Source organism: Cetorhinus maximus, chromosome 2, assembly GCF_964194155.1.
Source record: "Cetorhinus maximus chromosome 2, sCetMax3.hap1.1, whole genome shotgun sequence".
In the NCBI taxonomy this organism is placed as follows: Eukaryota; Metazoa; Chordata; class Chondrichthyes; order Lamniformes; family Cetorhinidae; genus Cetorhinus; species Cetorhinus maximus.
In genome coordinates, this window is record NC_135880.1 from 217766886 (window position 1) to 217791831 (window position 24946).

The window sequence follows — 24946 nt, forward strand, 5'->3', positions numbered from 1 at the left end:
TCAATTATAAGAACCAGATGAAGAAACAAGTTGTCCTTAATGGGGCACTTGAAGCATTTGATCAATAAACAATCTTTTTACCATCCTTTCGCTCAGTGGTAGCACACTTATCTCAGACAAAAAGTTGTGAGTTGAAACCCCATTCTAGGATGCCAGCACATAATCTGTCTGCCACTTCTGTGCAATTCTGAAGGACTGCTGCAGTATCAAGGATGAATATTAAACTGTGACCCTGCCCAGCTATTCAGGTGGAATTTTTTAAAAGATCCATAACACTCTTGAAGAGAAAGAAATTCTCCATGTCCTGACCAACATTCATCCCACAGCCAATGCCAGCAAAATAGATAATTTGTAATTTATCTCATTGTTATTTGTGAGATATTGCTGTGCTTAAATTGGCTACAATGTTTATCTACATAGCAACAGTGACAACACTTTGGAAGTAACTCATTGGCTCTTGAAGGCTTTGGGACATACTGAGGATATAAAAGATGTAATATATAAATGCAATTGCCCCTCACCACCACTAGTTGATTCTGTTACTTCATTTACATTAATTAATTCTCAGTTTATATTGGATTGGTTGTAGGTCTTTGAGCCTACTCCATCACTATAAAGATCATGGTTAATCTATCTCAATTCTATTTTCCTCCACTATCCTATACCCCTTGATTCTCTTAGAGGCAATAAAAGTATTAATATTTGAATATATCTTTGCCATCTCATCATGTTTTATCCAGTACCTACTTATTAACTAAGGCAACAATCTTTTCTGTCATCTTCTGAAATATCAATTTGTTATCCTTAATTTCCTACATTACTCTCCTGACTAGACTTTTCTGTCCACTGCAGCATTCCTCGTTTCTTCATATTGAATTCACCCCCATGTTTTTGAAACTCCCATAACACCGTTATTTCTTTTGGGGGATATGCCACTGTCTTGAATTCTTGTTTATTCTCACATTCGGACTATGGTATTTAACTATACTTTTTTAAAACTATGGTCCTTCAGTCACTGAACTTTCTTGGCTTAGAATTGTTTTCTCCTTTTATGTTATTCTTACCCTTTCTCCTCAAGGTCTGGTTATCTACGTTTAAATTCTTATTCCACCACCTTGCCTTCCTCTACGTTTTAATTGTTTCCTAACCTGGCCAGGGATTGCACTTCATGTCTTCTTCAGCCTTGACCAATTGTTATGTACGTGCTGGTATATTTTGAACAATGGTTATACCATGAAAAAAAATCCCCTGATGACACCTATATCTGTATGAAAACCTATTAAATAATTCTGACTTTTGTGTTGAGAATGACATTTTGGAGAAACTGATCGCTTCTTTTCTGACTTTCCTATGATCTTTAACACCAGGCTGAGCAAACAGGTAACACACTGAGTCTAAATGTGCCACAAGTGCAGCTCATCAACCCAGAGAACCAGATAGTGCAGGTCAGTTATGAGACCCTTATAGTGTCATTGGATGTTTTTGGTAAATGCACAATATGTTCAAATGTGATTTATTTTAATCTTTTCTGCTGAGGTCGCCAAAGTTTTGGCCTCTTAAGGCTACAGTAGCCATATTTATATTGAAAAAAAAAATCAGAAATTCTTACAACAAAAGCTTTAATCTTAATGGATGATTTACTTTTCTTTCTTTGATGTTACAAAAAGAAGAAAAAAAACCAAGAATCTTCATTTGTTAATGATCTGATTTTTCTGGAGTATATTTGAGAAATTCTCACCCAATTGGATTATCTTTTTGAAAGTTCTTTATATCCCTTGGGGGGAAAAAATATGGGATTGAACTAATGGATACTCTTTGTTATGGGTCAGAAGAGTTGACAGATAGGGAAATCTTTCATTCTGACACCAATTTTGTATGTTAACAAAAAACAAATAAAAATGAAGTAAGAACATTGATGAAGAGGAAAAGCTATTCAGCTCATCAGGCCCACTCCTTTTTTCAGATCATGCACAACAATCTCAAATTACTTGAACCCACCCAGACGTCTAGACTCCCTTTCTAACCCCCTGTGACTCAATTAGGTTCATCATCTATGTAGCCTGTGATCTTCTTTTCTGATGAACAAATGCGCTGATGATATAATCGGCATACTTGTTAATGAAATTGTATTAAAAATATCGAAAGGATGTCCTCTAAAATCAAAAGTAAGTCCTATACAAACTAGTTGCTGGGTTATAGAACAGATTCTTGTCTGACACTTGAAATACATAACTTACAACTCGTCATCTCAGTTGATTTTTATTCATTCTTTAAATACAATAAATATGATACTTTATAAATAGCATTTCTATTAACTGAAGACCTAATTACATATAACTGTGGGTTGGACGTTTTGATTTTTGATTTGAGAACCTTAATTATTGCCAATTAAATGACGATCTACTAAACTGCTACTAATGCTGATATTTGTTCCAAAATCTCACCTGTAAGATAAAAGAAACAATAGCAAGCAATTTATTTTTGAGACCATTTAGTAAATCTTACATTGGAAGTAAGGCATGAAACAGTCTTGTTGAAATAATATTCAAGCCCAATATATACATGTACATACTAATTAAAATGTGTAATTTGGAATCGTGCTAATCCGTTCAGAAATTGACATTTTCACTGAACTCCAGAATTCTCTGTGTAAGATTGAAGGACTCAGGCAGCAGTTGGTGATGTGGTGATAACTGTAGAGATTTCATGGGGTATGCTGTGGCAATCACTTTCTCTAATGTTGAATGGAAATGAAAACCAACAAGACAGGTTCCAACCAAAATTGAGATAATTTGTCCCAACCCTGTGAACACATATAAAAGAGTACCAAAAAATAAATAATCTATCAATGGAGATTTCATTAGAAAGCAATCGTGTAAAAGGGCTTTCTGGGCTGAGTCAATATGGTTCCTAAATCCAGAAATTAGGATAAATTGCAGACCCTTTTTATGTATATTTTATTATGCTTCTTGCAAATTACAATTAATAACTGGTATTAAACCATAAAAATTGCTTCAACAGTATTATTGTTTGTACATAAACTATTTACAAATATTTTTATTCTGGTAGAAAAATGCTGTCTGCAATATTCTAATTTCCAAATCAATTTGAAAACTATAACCGATATAACATTTGTAAGTTATTTAAGTTAGTTTTTCTGTTAAGGTCTGCCATTGATGGCCTTCCAGACGAGATTGCCAATGCAATGATGTTTTCTAGGCTAACTATTGGAACATGACATTCTGTTATTTGGTTTTCACTGCTTGGGCCTCGTGATGTCCATCCTGATGAATATTGGCTTTATAGTATCATTTTTATCTAGAACCTCTTAATTCTAAAATTTATAGATCCAGGATTCTATATTAAGATTTTACTAAGATTCATTTTTTTCACAAAACATCTAAACTTATGTTTAGAATTAACTAGTGGGTCAGATTTAATTATAGTAGATAAGGTTAACAGTGACTGATGGTGCCACCACTACTTCCATTAGTCAGTTATGATGTTGGTCTTCCTTCTCAGACTGACGGTAACATGAATCTAGATAGTGATGAAGGTGAAGAACCATCGCCGGAGGCACTGGCACGATACCTGTCCATGAGGAGACATACTGTTGGCGTTGCTGACCCCAGGTAACTTTGCCTAAATAACCAATATAAACATCATTGAATGCATGCATGCTTTTATTTCATGCATATGCATATATTTTAGGGAAATCAGCAACTTGTAATTGTGCTGAATGGCCCTATGTTTTATAAGAAATGTGAAAAGGCTCAAATATATGTATTGAAGAGAAGGAAAAGTGATATGGGGTTCTGTTGTGTTTGTTCTGTTTTAATCAGACTTAGTACATACCAATAAATGTTAGGACACTTCAGAATTGATTCTGAGATTATAATAGTAATATACACGATATCATTTCAGGAATTAATTTGAGAGTTTCATGCTCAAAGACTGGGGGAGATGAGAAAGACAGAAGGAGCTTGTATAGATTGGGAATTGCATGACATTTGGGAGTTAGGGAAGGGTGAATCATGTGCCCTCAGAGACGCACAGCGAATTTGACTGCGCCAACGGAGCTGCATAGAAGTGTACTGGAATGCAGCAATAGGAGTTAGGTACATTTAAAAACTCTGTGTGGGAAGGAAATTTGGACAGAAGTGCGATTATTAACATTGAGAGAGATATTTTGTACAGGGAATCTCAATGGAAAATTATACGTCACATTGGATAGACTGCAATTATAATGCCCCAGTTATTAATAGGGTTGCCAACTGTTGTGTGGTGTTGGTTACATCTTAGTAGGTTTGATAAAATCCTCATAGTCTTTAGCAGGTTAACTTTAAGTCTTTATTAACTATGAGAACTACTTACAAATATAAAGTAAAGGGTAGAAGCTAGGAGCTGTCTCCATGTTTAGGTTTACACGTGGCTCTGTACAATGCCACACTGACCCTCAGGTAAAACCATTAGAGGTAGGAGCAGAAGTAGACCATTTGGTTCATCGAGTCTGCCCCACAAGTCAATGAGATCATAGCTGATCTGAGTATCCTCAATTCCACTTTCCTGACTTTTCCCCATAACACTTGATTCCCTTACTGATTAAAAACCTGTCTATCTCAGCTTTGAATATACTTAACGACCCAGTTTCTACAGCCCTCTGCGGTAGGGAATTCCACAGATTCACTAATCTCTGAGTGAAGAAATTCCTCCTCATCTCTGTCTTAAATGGTGACTCCTTACTCTGAGATTATGCCCTTTGGTCCTAGACTGTCCGACAAGAGGAAACAACCTCTTAGAATCTATTCTGTCAAGCCCCCAAAGAATCTTATATGTTTCAATAAGGTCGCCTCTCATTCTTCTAAACTCCAATGAGTACAGGCCCAACCTACTCAACCTCTCCTCATAAGAAAATCCCTCCAAACCCAGGATCAACCTAGTGAATCTTCTCTGGACTGCCTCCAATGCCAGTATATCTTTCCTTCGATACCAGGACCAAAACTGTTCATGATATTCTAGGTGTGGTCTAACTGGTGCCTTGTATAGATTTAGCAAGATTTTCCTATTTTTATTTCTCCATTCCCTTTGAAATAAAGGCCAACATTCTATTTGCCTTACCTGCTGAACTTGTATGCTAGCTTTTTGTGATTCATGCACGAGGACCCCCAAATCCCTCTTTGCTGCCGCTTTCTGCAGTCTTTCTCCATCTAAGTAATATTCAGCTCCTCTATTCTTCCTGCCAAAGTGCATAACCTTACATTTTCCCACATTATATTCCATTTGCTGAGCTTTTGCTCACTCACTTAACCTGTTTATATCCCTCTGTAGACTCTTTGTGTCAACCTCACCACTTGCCCTCCCACCTATTTTTGTGTCTTCCGCAAACTTGGCGATAGTACATTCACTTCCCTCATCCAAGTCATTAATATATATATTGTAAATAATTGTGGCCCTGACATTGATCCCTGTGGCACTCCACTAGCTACAGGTTGCCATCCTGAAAATGCTCCCCTTATCCCAACTCTCTGTCTCCCATTAGTTAGCCAATCCTCTACCCATGCTAATACGCTACCCCCAACACCATGGGCTTTTATCTTATTAAGTAGCCTTATATGCAGTATCTTATCGAACGCCTCTTGGAAATCCAAATATATTACATCTACTGGTTGCCCTTTATCTATCCTGCTTGTTACCTCGTCAAAGAATTCTAATAAATTTGTCAGGCATGATTTCTCCTTCATGAAGCTTTGCTGACTGCTTGATTATATTATGTATTTCTAGATGCTCTGCTATTACATCCTTTATAATAGACTCTAACATTTTCCCAATGACAGATGATAAGCTAACTGGCCTATAGTTACCTGTTTTTTGTCTCCCTCACCTTTTGAATAAGGGTGTTACACTGACCGTTCTCCAATCCTCTGGGACTTTTCCAGAATCTAAGGATTCTTGGAGGATTACTACCAGTGTATCCACTATCTCTGTAGCTACTTCCTTTAATATCCTAGGATGCAATCCAACAGGTCCAGGGGACTTATCGGCCATTAATTTCCCTAGTACTTTTTCTCCAGTGATAGTTATTGTATTTATTTCCACCCTACCTTTTTCCCCTTGATTATTTAGTATTTTTGGAATGCTATTACTGTCTTCTGCCATGAAGACTGATGCAAAGTATCTATTCAACTCCTCTGCCATTTCCTGGTTTCCCATTATTATTTCCCCAGCCTCTAAGGGGCCTATGTTCACTTTGGCCTCTCTCTTCATTTATATGTATTTAAAGAAGCTCTGTCTGAAATACTGTCCGTTTTTATATCACTTGCTAGTTTATCCTCAAAGTTTATTTTCTCCCTTTTTTTTTGTTGGTCATCTTCTGTTAGTTTTTAAAACTTTCCCAATCCTCTGGCTTACAATCTTTGCCACATTGTATGTTTTTTCTTTCAATTTGATACTGTCCTTAACTTCCTTGGTTAACGATGGTTGGTTTATCCCCTTCCTAGAATCCTTCTTCCTCATTGGGATATATCTTTGTTGTGAGTTATGAACTATTTTCTGCCATTGTTCATTAACCATCTTTTCTGCTGAACTCCTTTCCCAGTTCACCCCAGCCAACTCTGCCCTCACTCCACGTAATTACCCTTATTTAAGTTTAGCACCATTGTTTCCGACCCAAGTTTCTCACTCTCAACCCGAATGCTAAATCCTACCATGTTATGGTCACTGTTTCCTAGGGGATCTTTTATGCTGAGACCAATTATTAAACCTGCCTCATTATACATTACCAGATCCAAAATAGCCTGATCCCTGGTTGAATCCGCAACATATTGTTCTAGGAAACTGTCCTGAATACACTCTATGAATTCTTCCTCATGGCTATGTCTGCCAGTTTGATTTTCCCAATCTACATGAAGATTAAACTCACCCATGATTAATGTACTGCCGTTTTTACATGTCCTCATTATCTCCTGGGGCCTATAGACCACCCCAAGCAATGTCGTCTTCCCCCTTGTTATTTCTTACCTCCATCCATGTGAATTCTACATCTTCCAATCCAAGATCATTTCTTGCTATCGTACTTATTCCATCTCGTACTTATTCCACCTCATACTAACAAAGCTACCTCACCAACCTTTCCTTCCTGCCTGTCCTTTCTTAAAGTCACATAACCCTGAATACTTAGTTCCCAGCTTTGATCTCCTTGTAACCATGTCTCTGTAATGGCTATAAGATCATACCCAGTAACCTCTATTTGTGCTGTTAATTCATTAATTTTGTTCCGAATACTACGTGCATTTAAGGTCTATTAATTTTCCCTTTTTACCATTTTTCTCCCCTTTGATCCTATTTGACCCTATTTGCTGCTTTCTTTTTGTTTGTACACTGTGTCCCTTCCTGACCCACTCTGGGTAACATTACCTGAATAGCTGCCCTGCAATGCTGCCATGTCTTTTCACTTTGTAAGCCTACGTGTCTCCTCTCCAGAACCCTCCCCACCCTCTGTTTAGTTTAAAGCCTTCTCGATAGCCCTAGTTATTCGATTCGCCAGGACACTGGTCCCAGCATGGTTCAAGTGAAGCCTGTTCCGCCGGAATAGCTCCCTTCTACTCCAGTACTGGCACCAGTGCCCCATGAACTGAAACCCATTCCCCCCACACCAATCTTTGAGCTACGCATTTAACTCTTTGACTTTATTTACCCTGTGCCAATTTGCCTGTGGTTCAGGTAATAATCAAGATGATTACCTTGGAGGTTCTGCTTTTTAATTAAGCTCCTAACTGTTCAAATTCTTTCAGCAGAACCTCCCTTCTAGTCCTATCAATGTTGTTGGTACCAATGACACGTGCGGGCCATATGTTCTCTCACATCACTGTGTGGGTGGTACCATACTCAATCCCACATTAACCGAATATGTGCCGGACCCTTATACTACACCAACCCTGCAGGATTGGCCTGGAGTCTCCAGGAATTGAAGATCAATCACACTGCTGTGTGCAACCCTGGAGAGAAATCATAGGGAGATTAAAAAATATTGGGGTTTTTTTGTCATTTCTTTGAATATTTCTCTTTACCAGACAAAGAAATATTGAAAATGAGAGGAAAAGCTGTTTGGCTGACAGCCACATCATCCAATTGGGTAATGAGTCATTTTGCTTTCCAATTGGCGTAGGAAGGCAGCATGTCACAAGGATGGATGTGTTGGCTGACTAATGGCTGGAGTGCGGGGGCAAGTTATATGATGAAACCTCCAGGAATACATTTCATCGCAGTTGGCAACCCTGGTGATTAAGGGTTGAACGTTGCATTACTGGAAAACTTTTCAGATCTGCTGGTTTAAAAGGTTGGGTAACAGCTTCCCTGATGGGCTTAGTGGATAAATGCATGACTTGGTGTGGTACTGAATCATACATGCCAAGTAGCTTCCACTTTCAATATCAGATCTGAGTTCCCTGCCAAAATGATGATAAAGATTTTATAGCTGACCTCAGTGACCTTGAGCTATGGAGAAATTGGGTAATTTTCCGCCCCATAATTACTATCAAGTGGCTTTTGCTTGCGTTTTTACATGTGTAGATGTCAATTGAAAACAAGATCACGCACAGCTGTGGTATTCTCCATGGTTGAACAGCCTGCTAATGGTAATTCTTTAGACTTACATATCAAGAATATCAGGACCGATTACCAGAGGGTTGCCATTGTGTATAGAACAATGCAAAATATGATTACTGGCTTTAAAAGAGAGGGGTTAAGTATGGGAGGATATTTAACAATGAAATTAATTGTTAAGTGTTTTTATGATGTAGAACTGAAGTTACCGAAGATTTGCAGAAATGCCACCTGCCTGGTTTTCCACGTGTCATGCCTCAGGCTCCCTTCCTTCAGGTTGTTCCAAATGTTAATCTAATGCAGAACATGCTACCTACGCAGAACTTACAGCCAGCCACACAGTTGGAGTACAAGGTATGGATCTTTCTGCTGTAAAATTATTAATGAATAACAAAATTGAGATTTAACTAAGGACCCCTGCTGTCCCCAAGCTGAATGTCGGTAAATCATAACTTTCTGGTGCTACTTTTGTTCATTCATTTAGAAACTGCTGTTGTTAGTACTGATCCCAGAAATTGTGTAACCAGGATTTTCAGTCCACATTTACGAAATTACCATGGAAATTATAATTTGTATCAATGCAAAGATGTAGTGCCACTGTGCTTCTGCTGGTGGTGCTCCTGAGTAGATCTGTACATCAACATTGCCTCCACCAGGAACTCAGGGGTACTGCAGGCATTTGCAGCGTGTTCAAATAAAAATTGTAAAATTTTAAAATGTGCTCAGAAAATTTCTATTTTTAAATCAATTAAAAGATGAAGGTGGTTGCATTAGCAGCTTGTATGTAAGTAAACTAGACATACATTAAACACTATTTAACTAATCTAAGGGAACCTAAAGAGGATGCAAATTTATTGTACTCTTAGTGTGGAGTTTTATCTGCCAGGAGCCTTTAATGAGATTTCCAGCTAGTGCAGTCCATGATTTTTCATCTATTAAAGTGAATGGATAAGAACTTGTAAGTTAACTGTATGTAATATTCTGCAGTATTTACACAGCAGTTGAAGCTCCACACCAAAATTGTGTAATTGTGGCATTCAAACTTTCTGAATTGCCTATACCTAGTTATAGAGTCATAGAGGTCTATAGCACAGGAAAAGGCCCTTCGGCCCATTGAGTCTGTGCCGGTCAAACGAGCACCTAACTATTCTAATCCCATTTTCCAGCACTAAGCCCATAGCCTTGTATGCCATGGCATCGCAAGTGCACATCCAAATACTTCTTAAATGTTATGAGGGTTTCTGCCTCTACCACCCTTTCAGGCAGTGAGTTCCAGATTCCCACCACCATCTGGGTGAAAACATTTTTCCTCACATCCCCTGTAAACCCCCTGCCCCTGACCTTAAATCTATGCCCCCTGGTTTTTGATCCCTCCAGCAAGGGGAAAAGTTCCTTCCTGTCTACCCTATCTATGCCCCTCATAATTTTATACACCTCAATCATGTCCCTCCTCAACCTCCTCTGCTCCAGGGAAAATATCCCCAGTTTATCCAATCTCTCCTCATAACTAAAACTCTCCAGCCCAGGCAACATCCTGGTAAATCTCCTCTGCATTCTCTCTCGTGCAATCACATCCTTCCTATAATGCGGATTCCAGAACTGCACGCAATACTCTAGCTGTGGCCTAACCAGCATTTTATACAGTTCCAGCATAACCTCCCTGCTCTTATATTCTATCCCTTGGCTAATAAAGGCAAGTATTAGCCTTTATAAGGAATATGCCTTCATAACCACCTTATCTACCTGTCCCGCTACCTTAAGGGACCAGTGGACATGCACATCAAGGTCCCTCCGATCCTCGGTACTTCCCAGGGTCCTACCATTCATCGTGTAGTCCTATGCCTTGTTTGTCCTGCCCAAGTGCATCACCTCACACTTGTCCAGATTAAATTCCTTTTGCCATTGATCAGCCCATCTGACCAGCTCATCTATACCCTCCTGTAATCTAAGGCAGGTATCCTCCTCACTATTTGCCATCCCACCAATTTTTGTGTCATCCGTGAACGTACAGATCAACCCTCCTACATTCAAGTCTAAATCGCTTATATATACCACAAACAGCAAGGGACCCAACACTGATCCCCGTAGAACCCCACTGGACACAGGCATCCAGTCACAAAAACACCTCTCGACCATCACCCTTTGCTTCCTGCCACTCAGACAATTCTGGATCCAATTTGCCAAGTTACCTTCATTCTATGATAACCTTCGTTATCAGTCTCCCATGCAGGACCTTATCAATAGTTGAATAAATAATTTGTTTAATCAACCATTCTGCACTCTAAATGGGACACATATTAGGAGAAAGAATTCGTCCAGTGTTGTCTCAGGAGATCTTTTTGAACAGAATGTGCTATGTGTACTTGTTAGTGAAATAGTTCTAGTGAAGAAAAAGAACCCTGAAAAAGGCACTGAAGTATCAACAGAGATTAATGTCAGAATTTAATGTCCCCCACACCTCCACCACTGGAGGCAAGTTCAGAGGTGGGGGGTAAGGGTGGGACATGTAATTGGACAGGAAGGTGTGGGATGTCACCTTCCTGGCTCCCCTCTGCCCCCTTACCCCACCCCCAGTCAAGCTCAGGGCAGGAAAGGTGGATAGCTGTCCGGAAGCCAATTAAAGCCCTTAAGTAGCCACTAACAGGGTGAGGTGGCCTACCGGGGAAGGATCCCTTGTTCTCAGGCATTCTCTGCCCGATGGAAGGACCTGGCATCAGGAGGGGGTGGTGGGGGAGTAACTTGGGAAGCTACTTGCATGCCCTTTCTATCAACTCCCCTCCCCCCACCTCTCACTGGTGCCTTCATCCCTGGGGTCCCCATCCCACTCCACTTATCTCTTTACTAGTGCTCCAGCAACAATCCCTGGTGAAGGTCCCAGTGCAGTACCAGCTGTGGCCACAACTCCTGGTGACACTGTTGGTACCGGAGAGCTGAGAGAATCTGATTGGCTGGCAGCTCTTGGGGACCGTATATCGACTCCACACTATATGGTATGACGATTTGATGTCCCAGATGCAGCCAGGAGCTCCGGCAGGTTCCCGCTGTCAGTTAGAAACTTTATTCCGTTGGAGTTCCTGGAGATCAGGCTGGTGGGGAGCCGCCAGTTTTTGTTTTAGAGGTCGGATCCCCCCGCTGCTTGTTTTAAATTCTGCCCTACAGGTTCTAAGCATGAGGCTCAATCCCACCACTTCACTCTTCATGTTGAAAATACTCAATTGTATTCTAAGTAAAGTATCACAATGCAAAAAACTAATGCTGCACCCAGAGATGGATTTTTTTTCCCCTCTGACAAATTTTCTAAATTAACCTTAATCTTTCTGTTGGTTTGAAAATGCAAAAGGCTGTGAACCACTAAATTGCTACATCATTAGTCAGAATTTGCTTTGCATTGAACATAGTATTAGTGTTCCCCCGAGGCCTGAATGTATGATACTTTCGCTTTCAGCACAGGTGAGCCTTGTAATGACGAGTGTAACTATTAATTTGATCAGAATAAACAAAGGGGAGAATTTTCTCCCCGTTGGGGGGGTTGGACAGGAGCAGGTGCACAGCCAATTGCCGCCCGCGATCGGCTGCGCGTCACCGTTTTACGTGGGCGGGCCACTTAAGACCCGCCCAGCATGACGCGCACCCGGAAGCGCTGTGCGGGCGGGGAGAGGAGGCTGAGTCGGGGCCTGCTCTCTTTTGCACACGCACATGAAAGAGCACACAAATCTCCCTGAGGCAAAGAGCTGCCTCAGGGAGATTAGTTTGAGTTTCAAAAATTTTAAGAAAGAAAAGAATAATAATTTAGGACATTTCCCCTCATGTGAAAGTGTCACATGAGCTGGGACATGTCTATGAATTTTAATGAAAATCTTTATTTCACTTATAAATCATTCATGAAACCTCATCCCGCCCATGGATGAGTTTTCATGAAAAACGTGAAGGCCGCCTGGGCTCTTCACCTGCCCGCCAATCTTAAGGTTGGACGGGCAGCTGTGTTAAGTGGTTTAATTAGTTTTTAAATGGCCTTAATAGGCCTTTGACAGTTTGGCAGACACACGGCCGACTCCGGTACGTGCCTGCCGAACTGAGTCGGGATGACGCGCGGTGGCATCAGGACACACGCCTGACGTCACCGCACGTCATTTTACATGTCACCGAGCCGAAGATTCTGGCCTAAAGATTTTTAAATGCAACATCAGTGCTTTGCAAATCAGACACTACAAGTTGTAACTTCAGAGCTGCCTGTAACTCATAACTGCTGTCTTTATTCAAGTCAGTTTTATCAGACTTCAGATGAACTGTTGGGGGCTGTATTGAAGCAAAAATATTTATCCCTGGTGAAGATTACTGATGCTGTCCAGATCTGTTCCTATACCTTCAGCCTCCTAGCTGAGGATAAACATTCTGCCCTAATGTGTCACCCTTTCAACTGGACGGGAATGTCTGGTGTTGGAGTCCACATAAATAAAATTAGGAAAACATCATAAAATTGCACAAAACATGATAAACAAACTTTAGTGAATACTTGTGCCCAGATTTCCCAAACTTACTTAGATGTTAACACTGGTGAAAAAATATGGTCAGTTGGGAATTCTAAGCTATTGTTACAAGTAAAAAGGCAAGTTGAAAATGACTAAACTATACAGTCTATTTTTAATTTAGAGAATTATTGTTGCATGATTGTGCACAAATTTTAAAAACACCACATATTTACTTTGCTTAAGTCTATGTAAAAATATAGTATAGCTGCACTTCTTGTTTCTAAGCGAAACAATGGAAACAGTCAAGAAACACAGAGTGCATTAAATTTATAATAAGAATTAGTTACCTTTGACCATACAATTTTTATTATTGTTAAGTTCATTTTGTTTGATGCTACATGTTTTCTATTGAATGTTTTACCAGTTAAGTCTCTGAAAGTTAAAGTATAAATATGTGATCTTAAAACTTTTTGCAAAAGAACAGGATACCATTAATGCAACATTAATATAAAAAGAATAGTTACTTTTGTAGTTATACAAAGCAATGTGGAACAAGTAGTGAGGAGTATACGAATGCATCAATTCTTTATCAATTTTAGGATGTTCAAGTTTTCAATTTCCAGACCATGACATTGAATGCAGATTTTTCAGTAAGAAAGCTAGTCAAATGTCAGGAGTACTTTATTCCTAAACAACAAAATACAAAATTTATGTAAAATAACAAACATTTCCCTTCACTGTTCCCTGCTAGAACCCCGTTCTCTCTTCCCTTGTACTTTTTCTGTCATTGATATATATGTATATTTTTATATATATATATATACTTTTAAAGATATATTTATGTGTACTTTTAACTATCTTTTTCTGAACAGCCCATATAAATAATGCAGCTATGGTAATGTCTGATATTCTTACCTGGTTTAGAGGTAGCAAACCAGCTGCTCTGAAAAGACAGTAGTATAAGAAATCATGCTATTTTGTTTGCTCCAGAGAGGGCACTGTAAAGCTTTGCAACCTATTAGGATTAACAGCTAAAACTTCCTCTGACTAACCATGAGCAGTGTCGAGGGTGATGGTGGCTGGTATGTTACAATCCCGCCATGGCGGGATACGGTGGGCCAGCCAAAGGTTCATTGACTTTCAGCGGGACCAGACGATCCTGGCAGTGGGCGGGGCCAGGAAATCCCACCAGTGTGTATGTATCGTATATATTTAATTCGTATTTAGTGCGTTGCTTTTTCACGCCAGGTGCCTTTGCTCCCTTTGCCTCATACAGCTTTTTCTTATTTTCTTCCTTTCTGTAGAAGACAGTTAGTCCTGCATGATGATAATGTGCAAATCTCATGACATTTAATGAAAATACATTTTCAAATTTAATAATGAAAAGTTGGATTTCAGAAAAGTGTATTAAGGGAAATATGGTTCTGTTTACGTGCTGTACCTGATATTACTAGGCAGCAAGTTTTCACCAGTCAAGGAATAGAATTTTAATTAAATATTTTTATATATTGCATTTTCCTAAATCTCTCTTTTGAACTCCTTAGGAACAATCTTTGCTTCAGCCTCCAACTCTACAGTTGTTAAATGGTATGGGACCTCTCGGTCGCCGTGCTTCTGATGGTGGAGCCAACATTCAGTTGCATGCGCAACAGCTACTGAAACGTCCAAGGGGCCCATCACCATTAGTCACCATGAATCCAGTAAGTAGTGACACAAGATGCAACCATGTAGAGAACCAACACCAACTGAGGGACAATAACCGGCATTTTCTTCCTATATGAATTATGCTACATGCAAAGTTAGCTATGTGGTAGAATTTAAAATATTTGACTATGTATTCTCAGCCTAGCTTATGGTCCACTCCGACCATGCAACATTCCTCAGGATGGTGCTGGCATTGAGCATCCAGTGGTATGTGTTAATGAGCAGGCTAGTGACCTGTCTCGAATTTTTCATCCCTGTGCAGACACCCAACTTTTCCTGTGTATTTTCACTCAGATGACAGGAACTTGCCTTGTTAGGGATCGTAAGTGATCATAAACCTTTTATTACTGCAATGTAGCACAACATTTGGAATCACTATTGCACTCTCCTGTGTATTGATCTTAAAGGTAAACAGAAGGTACTTCCATCTAAACTGTTCTATATAGTTCCAACTTGTTTTTCTCCTCTTGCCAGAAAACTGCTTACTGGACAACTGCTATATTAATTCTTAAACCTGGTAAAATCACTTAATTTTCATCATTCTGTCAGTTACTGGCTATTATTTTGGAAGATAAGTCAGGATCTTTCCAAATCCTTAATATGTATCTTGGGAATATTAACAGTGCAATAATTAAGCAGTGACTGACAGCACAGCACACATTCTCTTGGGTAATGTTACCTTTTAAAAAGTGTTGTCCATTGGCTGTCTTAGTGAATGAAGTTCAGCATATCTTTGTGCAGCTCTTGGTGTCTTTTCTTTGTAGCTTCTCCATGCCCTACATATTATTTTAATTCTACAGAAAGTGTTATACTCATTCCTTTTCTCCACAGCATGCTGTGCCAGTCGTGACACCAGTAGATGAGGAGAGCTCAGATGGAGAGCCAGACCAAGAAGCTGTACAAAGGTGTGTAACTGTAGTAGTGATATTTTTTGTTGTTGACCTCTTTCAATTTCCAGGCTATCCCCAGAAGAAGTCATGCATTTAGCATTCCCAGTATTTATTCGCACCTTTGTAATATCATTCAATTCTGCACCTGGCTTTGCTTTGGTCCATCTACTGCTGAAAATCTTAAAATTGTGCCTTTGTCATCTCCCAGGCTCAATTTTTAATGTTTTCCTGGCTGGCCTCTACCTTCCATAAACTTCAGCTCATTCAAGGCTCTGCTGCTGGAATCCAGCCTACACCAAGTCCCTGTCACCCATCTTGCTAACCTATTATTATTCTCATCCATATCTTTAAATCCCTTCATGGCCTTGTCCCTTCCTGTTTCTGTAACTTTTATGAATTCACCCTTACTTCAATGACCATAAATAACAATGCCTTCAAGCACCAAGGCCTCATGCTCTGGATCTCCCTCCCCTTAAGCTCCTGCCTCTTCACCTCCTTTTCCCTTAACTTTCCTTAAAGCTTACCTTTATAACAAGCTTTTAATCACATCTCTCAGTCATTTCTTTGGCTTGATATTGTCATTTTTTTTCTGATTACCCTCTGTGAAGCGCCTTGGGATCTTTCTCTTTGTTATAGATGCTATCTAAATACAAGTTGTTGATATTTGAGAAATGGATAGATGAAGGGTGGGGGAATTGGGAATACTTGTGGCTGTCTACATTTAAATGCCAGGAAGAAACCCTTGTTCAAAAAAAACCCAAAACTGAACATGTCAGAACACAAATCTTGAAATGGGTTATTAAAAGAGAATCATGTTCCCAAGGGAAAAATATCTGTACCTAAATTTGCACTTCACTAAAAGTCTTGCATTTAACATGCGTGACAGTTTGAATGTGCGCATAGCATCATAATCAGCTGTCGTAATGTCAACAAATCACTGAAATAATTGTTGCTCAAATAAGCATTATGATTTGCTCAAATTTCTGATTGTCACTGTGTGGATAGAAAAGGTTATCACTACCAGTCGAAGTAGCAACCCACACATACCAATCATATTGATCAAATATTGTTTTATGTCACCAGCCTGGAACCAGCACAAAAGAAACAAATTAAATCACCTTTGTGCTATAAAATAATACATTGCACATTATGTGCTATAACACTGCTGTTGTTGTTAAACAGCATATTATTTATACCTTATTACCCTGAGCAATGGCACAGGAGATCTGTTAGTATGTATGGTTTGTAGTTTAGTGTTTATAAAGATCTATTTTATTAAAAATCTTAAACAGTTATGCAGGTAAATAATTTTAATTTACACAGGTTGGTGGGTTGGGTGGTGGGAATGATATGGATCATATACTGATTGGCAGGATTTAAGTTCTGTTGTGCAACATAAGACTGCAACTAAGTCCAGTCATAGATAAAATCTTCCTGTTTAAAAAATCTATTTTCTTTTTGTTGGCCAAAACAAGTTTAGCCTTTTTTTGCTCCAGAAACACAGGCCAGGATCCCCCCCCCCATTAGGGGGGAAGTTGAAGAGCGGGCGTGCAGAGGTGTGCCTCCAGTCGGCGCACCGCCATTTTACGTGGGCAATTAAGGCCTGCCCAGCGTGATGTCCGCACGGAAGCGCTGTGCGCTCCCTGTATGGGTGGGGGGGAGCTCCTAAACCTGGGAATGCCCTCTTTCGCACATGCGCACGAAAGAGCACACTCATCTCCCTGAGGCTAAGTGCTGCCTCAGGGAGATTGGCTCTACTGTCAAAAATAGAAAAAAAAATTCCCTGACATGAGTTGGGACCTGTCCATAACTTCTAAAAACACTTTAATTAAATTGTTTAAAACCTACATGAAACCTCATCCCGCACGTGGATGAGGTTTCGTGTTTTTCCTATTGCCCGCCGGGGCTCCTGGCCTGCCCGCCAACCTTAAGGTTGGACGGGCAGGTCCATTAATTACTTTAATGACTCTATCAATGGCCTCAGTTGGCTATTGACAGGTTGGCGGGCGCACAAGTTGATTTTGCTGAGCCCCCGCCTACCTGAAAATTTAAATGGGGCGTGCTGACATTGGGAGTTCCACCCAAATTCATCCCGCGTCATTTTACATGTCGGCGAGCGCCCCCCTCCCCAACCACCCCCGTCACCGACAGGAAAATCCTGGCCACAGTCTTACATTCAATTTGCTGTTGAGAACAAAACAACTCTAGCAGGAGCAAAGATTATTTGATAATATTATGTGTTACTACCTTTGTTTTGAAGCAAATCCTTGATCAATGCTCATAAAACAATTGAGTTGGCGCAGTACAAGGGTAAGAAACCACCTAGTTTCACCATTGACTATCATTAGATTGGGAGTACTTGGTGCTGTCGCTGCTTGCAGAGGCAATCTGTTTATACCTTAATAGGCACAGAACCCTAGCTTAAAAGAATAAATATCACATTTAGAAATAAATAAAATATAATCACTGAAAGCTTTAAAAAATAAACTTAATCCTAACTTTCTAACTATTAGATAGTAGTATTACGGTATCTATCTCACATAGATATATTTCAACTTAAATATACACTTGTGTTGCAGGTATCTGGCTAACAGGTCTAAACGCCATACCCTTGCAATGACCAACCCTACAGCTGAGGTTCCCCTAGATTTGCAGAGGCAGCTGGGACAGCAACAGGCAATCCGTTCACGGGCCTGGGTTCCTCACCCTGAGCAGCACGGCCGGTGAGTGGCTTTTGCACAGAAACCTCAGATGTTAGAGTTGAACTACTGCAGGTGTGTAGATTCCAGAGTAACCAATTTAGATGCTTTTAAAGATTTTTACAGAAATCATTAGGCACCATTAGAAATGGAAAGGAATTATCCTGTGCTGTTGTCCATGTGACATTCTGTTTTTCAATACTAACTCTAAGCCTTGGCCTATCTTGGTGGCAAAGAAGGTAGATGTTGCACAGTTGCAGCTGTGGCAACAGTCCAAGTTTTCTGTTCTAGCTGGGAGGGGAGAGGGAGTAATTTATCAGATGCAAGATTGCTCTCACCCAACCCCTAACAACTAGTTACAGAGCAGCAGAGGACTGAGAGGTCCTTTAAGGTAGAAAACAATTTGAAACTGGGGAAAACTAGGAGAACCCAAATAATTAGAGCAAATAAAAGACTGCTAAGTGACATGTAAACAATTCACATGCACCCCATCTTATGTGTTCACTAATTCTTATTATTTCTTACCCAGTGTTAGTACTCAAAGCATAAAGGGGGAGGTCAGAAGAAATTAAGAAGAATTGTGAAAATATGAAATGAATTATCATAAAAAAGAAAGACATGCATTTATATAGCATCTTTCATGACTTCAAAATGTCCCAAAGTGCTTCACAGCCAGTGAAATACTTTTGAAGTGTAGTCACTGTTGTAATATAGAAAATGAGGCAACCAATTTGTGCACAACAAGTTCTCAGCAATAACAATGTGATAACAACCAGATAATCTGTTTTTTGTGATGTTGATGGAGGGTTAAGTATTGGCCAGAACACAGATTAACTTGATGCTCTTCTTCAAAATTATGTCATAGAATCTTTTACATCTATTTGAAGGGGTAAATGGAGCCTCAGTTTATTATCTCACCTGAAAGACAGTACCTCCAACATTGCAGCACTCCCTCAACCTAGATTTTGTGCTCAGGTTCTAGATTGGGACTTGAACCCACGACCTCCTGACTTGGAGAGGCGAGTGCTACTAACCGAATCACGTCTGATAAATGACTATTGAACACAATTCAGTCAGAACGTTTAAGAAAATGAAATAAACACTTGAACAAAAATAATGAGGCTATGGGAAAAGAATGCAGAGATAGGATTATTGTGGATGGAGCATCGGCACTAAGTACTGCATGAGTCCTTTCTATTCTGAAATTCTGATGAAATTCATTAAAAAAATATGGTGAATGAATGAAGTTTTAAATCCATAAATAATCCCATGTCTTTTAAATCACATTTTTAAAAATTGTTTTTGCGTTTTGTGTACTTAACAATAATTTGGAGGGTTGTGATGGTAGTTGAGAAAGCAAGCAAATGAGAGAATGGACCGGGAACGGCAAAGGAAACCTAACTTTTTGGGAAGGGGGAGGCCAGGATGACCAGCCATCTCTTACTTTATGGGATTGTCCTGTATGTGAGGGCACTGATCCCTGTGCCAGGACACTGTTCTTCCTGTAATTCGTCCCTCTAAATCCCATGTATGCGCAGTACCCGCTCTCCTCGTGTGTGTGTGTGTACATATGTAACCTCGTAGTATGTGCGACGTTGCACACCGAGCTATCTGTGCCCATCGGTGCATATGTGACACATTGCTTGGACGGTTCTGCTCACACCCTGTAGCGTTGAATATATTTTGGGGGCTTCTTAAGTATTTTATTACATTTATTATGCCTACAGCCATTACATATATCATACCTACAGGCATAATCTATTGTAAAAGATTGGCAGAACTAAATGCTGAAAGAAAATGCTAAATACATTTACAGGTACAGAGGTTATTGATTTCATTCTCAAAAGCTAGACTCCCCTTAGGGGAGGCAGTGGCGTAGACTAGTAGATCAGACTAATAATCCAGGAGGGTCCCCGGGTTCAAATCCCAGCACGGCAGATGGTGGAATTTGAATCTAATAAATAAATTGGCATCAAATAATCTAATAATAACCATGAAACCATTGTCAATTATCGGAAAAACCCATCGTTTCGATGCTGGAGCTGGAGCTGCAACTGGAGTCACTGTGGAGCATCCACAAGGATGAGATAGCATGAACAGTGAGGTGGTCACGCCGCAGGTAAAGAGTTCACAAGCAGAAAGGGAATGGGTGGTCGCCAGACAGAGTAAAAGCATGAGGAAGGTAGTGCAGGAGTCCCCTGGGTCCATCTCTCTCTCTCCAGCAGATTTTCCGTTTTGGATACTGCTGGGGGAGATGGTTTCTCAGGGGAATGCAGCAAGAGCCAAGCCTGTGACACCACAAGTGGCTCAGCTGCACGAGGCGGGGGAAAGGAGTGGGAGAGCAATAGTGATAGGGGATTTCATCGTAAGGGGAACCATTAGACTTTTCTGCGACTGCAGATGTGGCACCAGGATGTTATGTTGCCTCCCTGGTGCCAGGATCAAGGATGTCACTGAGCAGCTGGAGGACATTCTGAAGTGGGAGGGTGACCAGCCAGAGGTTGTGGTCCACATCGGTACCAACAAGATAAGTAAAAAGCGGGATGAGTTATTGAAAGCAGAATATAGGGAGCTAGGAAATAAATTAAAAAGCAGGACCTCAAAGGTAGTAATCTCAGGATTACTCCCAGTGCCACATGCTAGCAAGATCAGGAATAAGAGAATAGACCAGATGAATGCATGGCTGGAGAGGCGGTGTAGAAGGGAGGGATTTAGATTCCTGAGGCACTGGGACCAATTCTGGGGAAGATGGGACCTGTACAAGCTGGACAGGTTGCATCGCAGCAGGACTGGGACTAATATCTTCGCAAGGGTGTTTGCTGTTACTGTGGGAGAGGGCTTAAACCACATTGGCAGGGGGATGAGCAGGGAGACACAAGAGAGGGAAACAAAGATAGGAGTGAAAGACAGAAAAGTAGAAAGCAAAAGTGGAAGGCAGAGGAAATAAGAGCAAGCAGCAAATAGGGCCAAAATACAAAAAAAGTGTAAAAATGTTAAAAAGACAAGTCTAAAGGTACTGTACCTGAATGCATAGAGCATTCACAATAAGGTAGACGAATTAACAGTGTATATAGATGTAAACGTATACAATATGATTGCAATTACAGGACATGACTGCAGGGTGACCAAGGTTGGGAACTGAATATCCAAGAGTACTCGATATTTAGGATGGACAGGCAACAAGGAAAAGGAGGTGGCGTGGTGTTGTTAGTTAAGGATGAAATCAGTGCAATAGTGAGAGAGGATACTGGCTCATTAAATCTGTAGAATCAGTCTAGATGGAACTAAGAAGCAACAAGGGGTGGAAAACATTAGTGGGTGTTGTCTATAGGCCTTTAAACAGTAGTGATAAAGTAGGGGACGGCATTAAACAGGAAATTAGAGATGCATGTAACAAGTTAGGGGTGACTTTAATCTACATATAAACATATATATACATATTGCAAAGCCAGTTAGCAATAATACAGTGGCGGATGAATTCCTGGAGTGTGTGCAAGGTGGTTTTTTAGACAAGTATGTTGAGGAACCGACTAGGAGACAGGCTATCCTAGATTTGGTATTTTGCAATGAGAAGGGGTTAATTAATAAACTTGTTGTGCGGGTCCTTTAGGGAACAATGACCATAACATGATAGAATTCTTCATTAGGATGGAAAATGAAGCAGTCCGATCTGAAACTAGGGTCCTAAATCTTAACAAAGAAAACTATGAAGGTATGAGGCGTGAGTTGCCTAAGATAGATTGGGGAACTTCCTCAAAATACATTATGGTGAATAGGCAATGGCTAATATTTAAAGAACGAATGTATGCATTGCAACAATTATACATTCCTTTCTGGTGCAAAAAACAGGAAATGTGGCCCAAGCATGGTTAACAAAAGAAATTAAGGATAGTATTAAATCCAAAGAGGAGTCAAATAAATTTGCTAGAAAAAGTTAGCAAGCCTGAGGATTGGGAGCAATTTAGAATTTAACAAAGGAGGACCAAGAGATTGATTAAGACGGGAAAATTAGAGTGTGAGAGTAAACCTGCAAGAAACATAGAAGCGGACTGTAAAAGCTTCTATAAGTATGTAAAAGGAAAAAAGATTAGTGAAATCAAATGTAAGTTCTTTACAGTCCGAAACAGGAGAATTTATTATTGAGAACAAGGAAATGGCAGAGCAATTAAGCAACGACTTTACTTCCATCTTGACAGAGGAAGACACCAATAACTTACCAGAAATACAAGGGAACCAAGGGTCTAGTGAGGAGGAGGAATTGAAGGAAATTAGTATTACTAAAACAATAGTGCTGGAGAAATGAGTGGGACTGAAAGCCAATAAATCACCAGGGCCTGATAATCTATGTCACAGGGTACTAAAAAAGGTGGTCATGGAAATATTGGATGTGTTGGCTGTCATATTCAAAAATTCTGTAGATTCTGGACAGTCCCGGCAGATTGAAGGGTGGCAAATGTAACCCCACTGTTTAAAAAAAGAGGGTGGGAGAAAACAGTGAAATACAGACTGGTTGGCCTAACATCAGTAGTAGGGAAAATGCTAGAGTCTATTATAAAGGATGTGATAACAGGACACTTCGAAAATATCAGTGGAATTAGACAAAGTCAACATGGATTTGTGAAAGGGAAATCATGTTTGACAAACCTACAAGGAGTTTATTGAGGACGCAACTATCAGAATAGATAAGGGAGAACCAGTGGATGTGGTGTATTTGGATTTTCAGAAAGGTTTCGTTAAAGCCCCACATAAGAGGTTAATGTGCAAAATTAAAGCACATGGGATTGGGGGTAATATATTGGCATGGATTGAGAATTGGTTAGCAGACAGGAAACAGAGTAGGAATAAATGAGTCTTTTTTGAAGTGGCAGGCGGTGACTAATTGGGTACTGAAGGGATCAGTGCTTAGGCCCCAGCTATTTACAATATATAGCAATTATTTGGATGAGAGAACCAAATGTAATATTTCCAAATTTGCTGACAACATGAAACTTGGTGGGAATGTGAGCGATGGTAAATGTGAAGTTATCCACTTTGGTAGGAAAATCAGAATGGCACAGTATTATTTAAATGGTGATAGGTTGGGAAATGTTGTTGTACAACCTGGGTGCCTTTGTACACCAGTCACTGAAAGCAAGTATGCAGATGTAGCAAACAGTTAAGAAGGCAAATGGTATGTTGGCCTTCATTGAGAGAGGACTTGAGTTCAGGAGCAAGGATGTCTTACTGCAGCTGTACAGGGCCATGGTGAGACCTTGCTGTTAATTCGCCAGCCAGCATTAGGTCGTGTTCACAGCGCGATCTCGACCGGAAGCGGGTTTTACACCCACTTCCAGCCACACCGACTTCGGGCACACCCCAAGGGTAAAATTCAGGCCCTGGAGCTGAGATGACTGACCTCCAACCACCACAACCATCTTCCTTTGTGCTAGGTATGACTCCAACCAGTGGAGAGTTTTCCCCCTGATTCGCATTGACTGCAGTTTTACTAGCGCTCCTTTATGCCACACTTGGTCAAATGCAGCCTTGTTGTCAGGGGCAGTCACTGTCACCTCACCTTGGGAGTTCAGATCTTTTGTCCATGTTTGAACCGAGGCTGTAATGAGCTCAGGAGCTGAGCGGCCCTAGCGGAACTCAGACTGGGCATCAGTGAGCAGGTTATTTCTAAGCAAGTGCCACTTGATAGCACTGTTGATGATCCCTTCCATTGCCGCACGCCTAGCCAAGCTGTTCCAGTACAGCTACAGCACTGGTACCTACCCAGCTATGTGAAAAATTGCCCAGGTATGCCCTGTACACAAAAAGCAGGACAAATCCAACCCGGCCAATTACTGCCCCATCACTCTACTCTTGATCATCAGTAAAATGATGGAAAGGGTCATCAACAGTGCCATCAAACAGCACTTGCTCAACAAAATCCTGGTCACTGGAGCTCAGTTTGAGTTCTGCCAATGCCATCCAGCTCCTGACCTCATTACAGCCTTGGTTCACGCATGGACAAAAGGCCTGAACCTCCGAGGTGAGGTGAGACTGACTGCCCTTGACATCAATGCAGTATTTGACTGAGTGTGGCATCAAGGAGCCCTAATAATACTGGAGTTAATGGGAATCAGGAGGAAAATTCTCCGCTGGTTGGAGTCATACCTGGCACAAAGGAAGATGGTTGTGGTTGTTGGAGGTCAATCATCTCAGCTCCAGGACATCAGTGCAGGAGTTCCTCAGGGTAGTGTCCTCAGCCCAACCATCTTCAGCTGCTTCATCAATGACCTTCCTTCCATCATAAGGTCAGAAGTGGGGATGTTTGCTGCTGATTTGCATAATGTTCATCATCCATGACTCCTCAGATACTGAATCAGTCCATGTCCAAATGCAGCAAGACCTGGAAAATATCTAGGCCTGGGCTGACAAGTGGCAAGTAACACTCACACCACACAAGTGCCAGGCAATGACCATCTCCAACAAGAGAGAATCAAACCATTGCCCCTTGACATTCATTGGCATTACCATTGCTGAATCCCTGACTATCAACATCCAGAGGGTTAACATTGACCAGAAACTGAACTGGACCAGCCATATAAATACTGTC

General features: G+C 40.5%; 1 protein-coding gene across 4 annotated transcripts in view; it reads left to right on the top strand.

Moving 5' to 3' along the window:
* sik3 (SIK family kinase 3) overlaps nt 1-24946 on the top strand; it is a 317323-nt gene that overhangs the window by 249684 nt on the left and 42693 nt on the right. For 2 of the 4 annotated variants that reach the window (XM_078532694.1, XM_078532668.1), the window contains exons 10-15: nt 1368-1445; nt 3523-3632; nt 8799-8955; nt 14615-14770; nt 15606-15679; nt 18244-18387. In XM_078532694.1, the coding sequence (XP_078388820.1) occupies nt 1368-1445; nt 3523-3632; nt 8799-8955; nt 14615-14770; nt 15606-15679; nt 18244-18387 (719 nt within the window). The remainder of the gene's footprint in view (nt 1-1367; nt 1446-3522; nt 3633-8798; nt 8956-14614; nt 14771-15605; nt 15680-18243; nt 18388-24946) is intronic. The other 2 variants (XM_078532686.1, XM_078532679.1) reach the window with 2 other exon arrangements.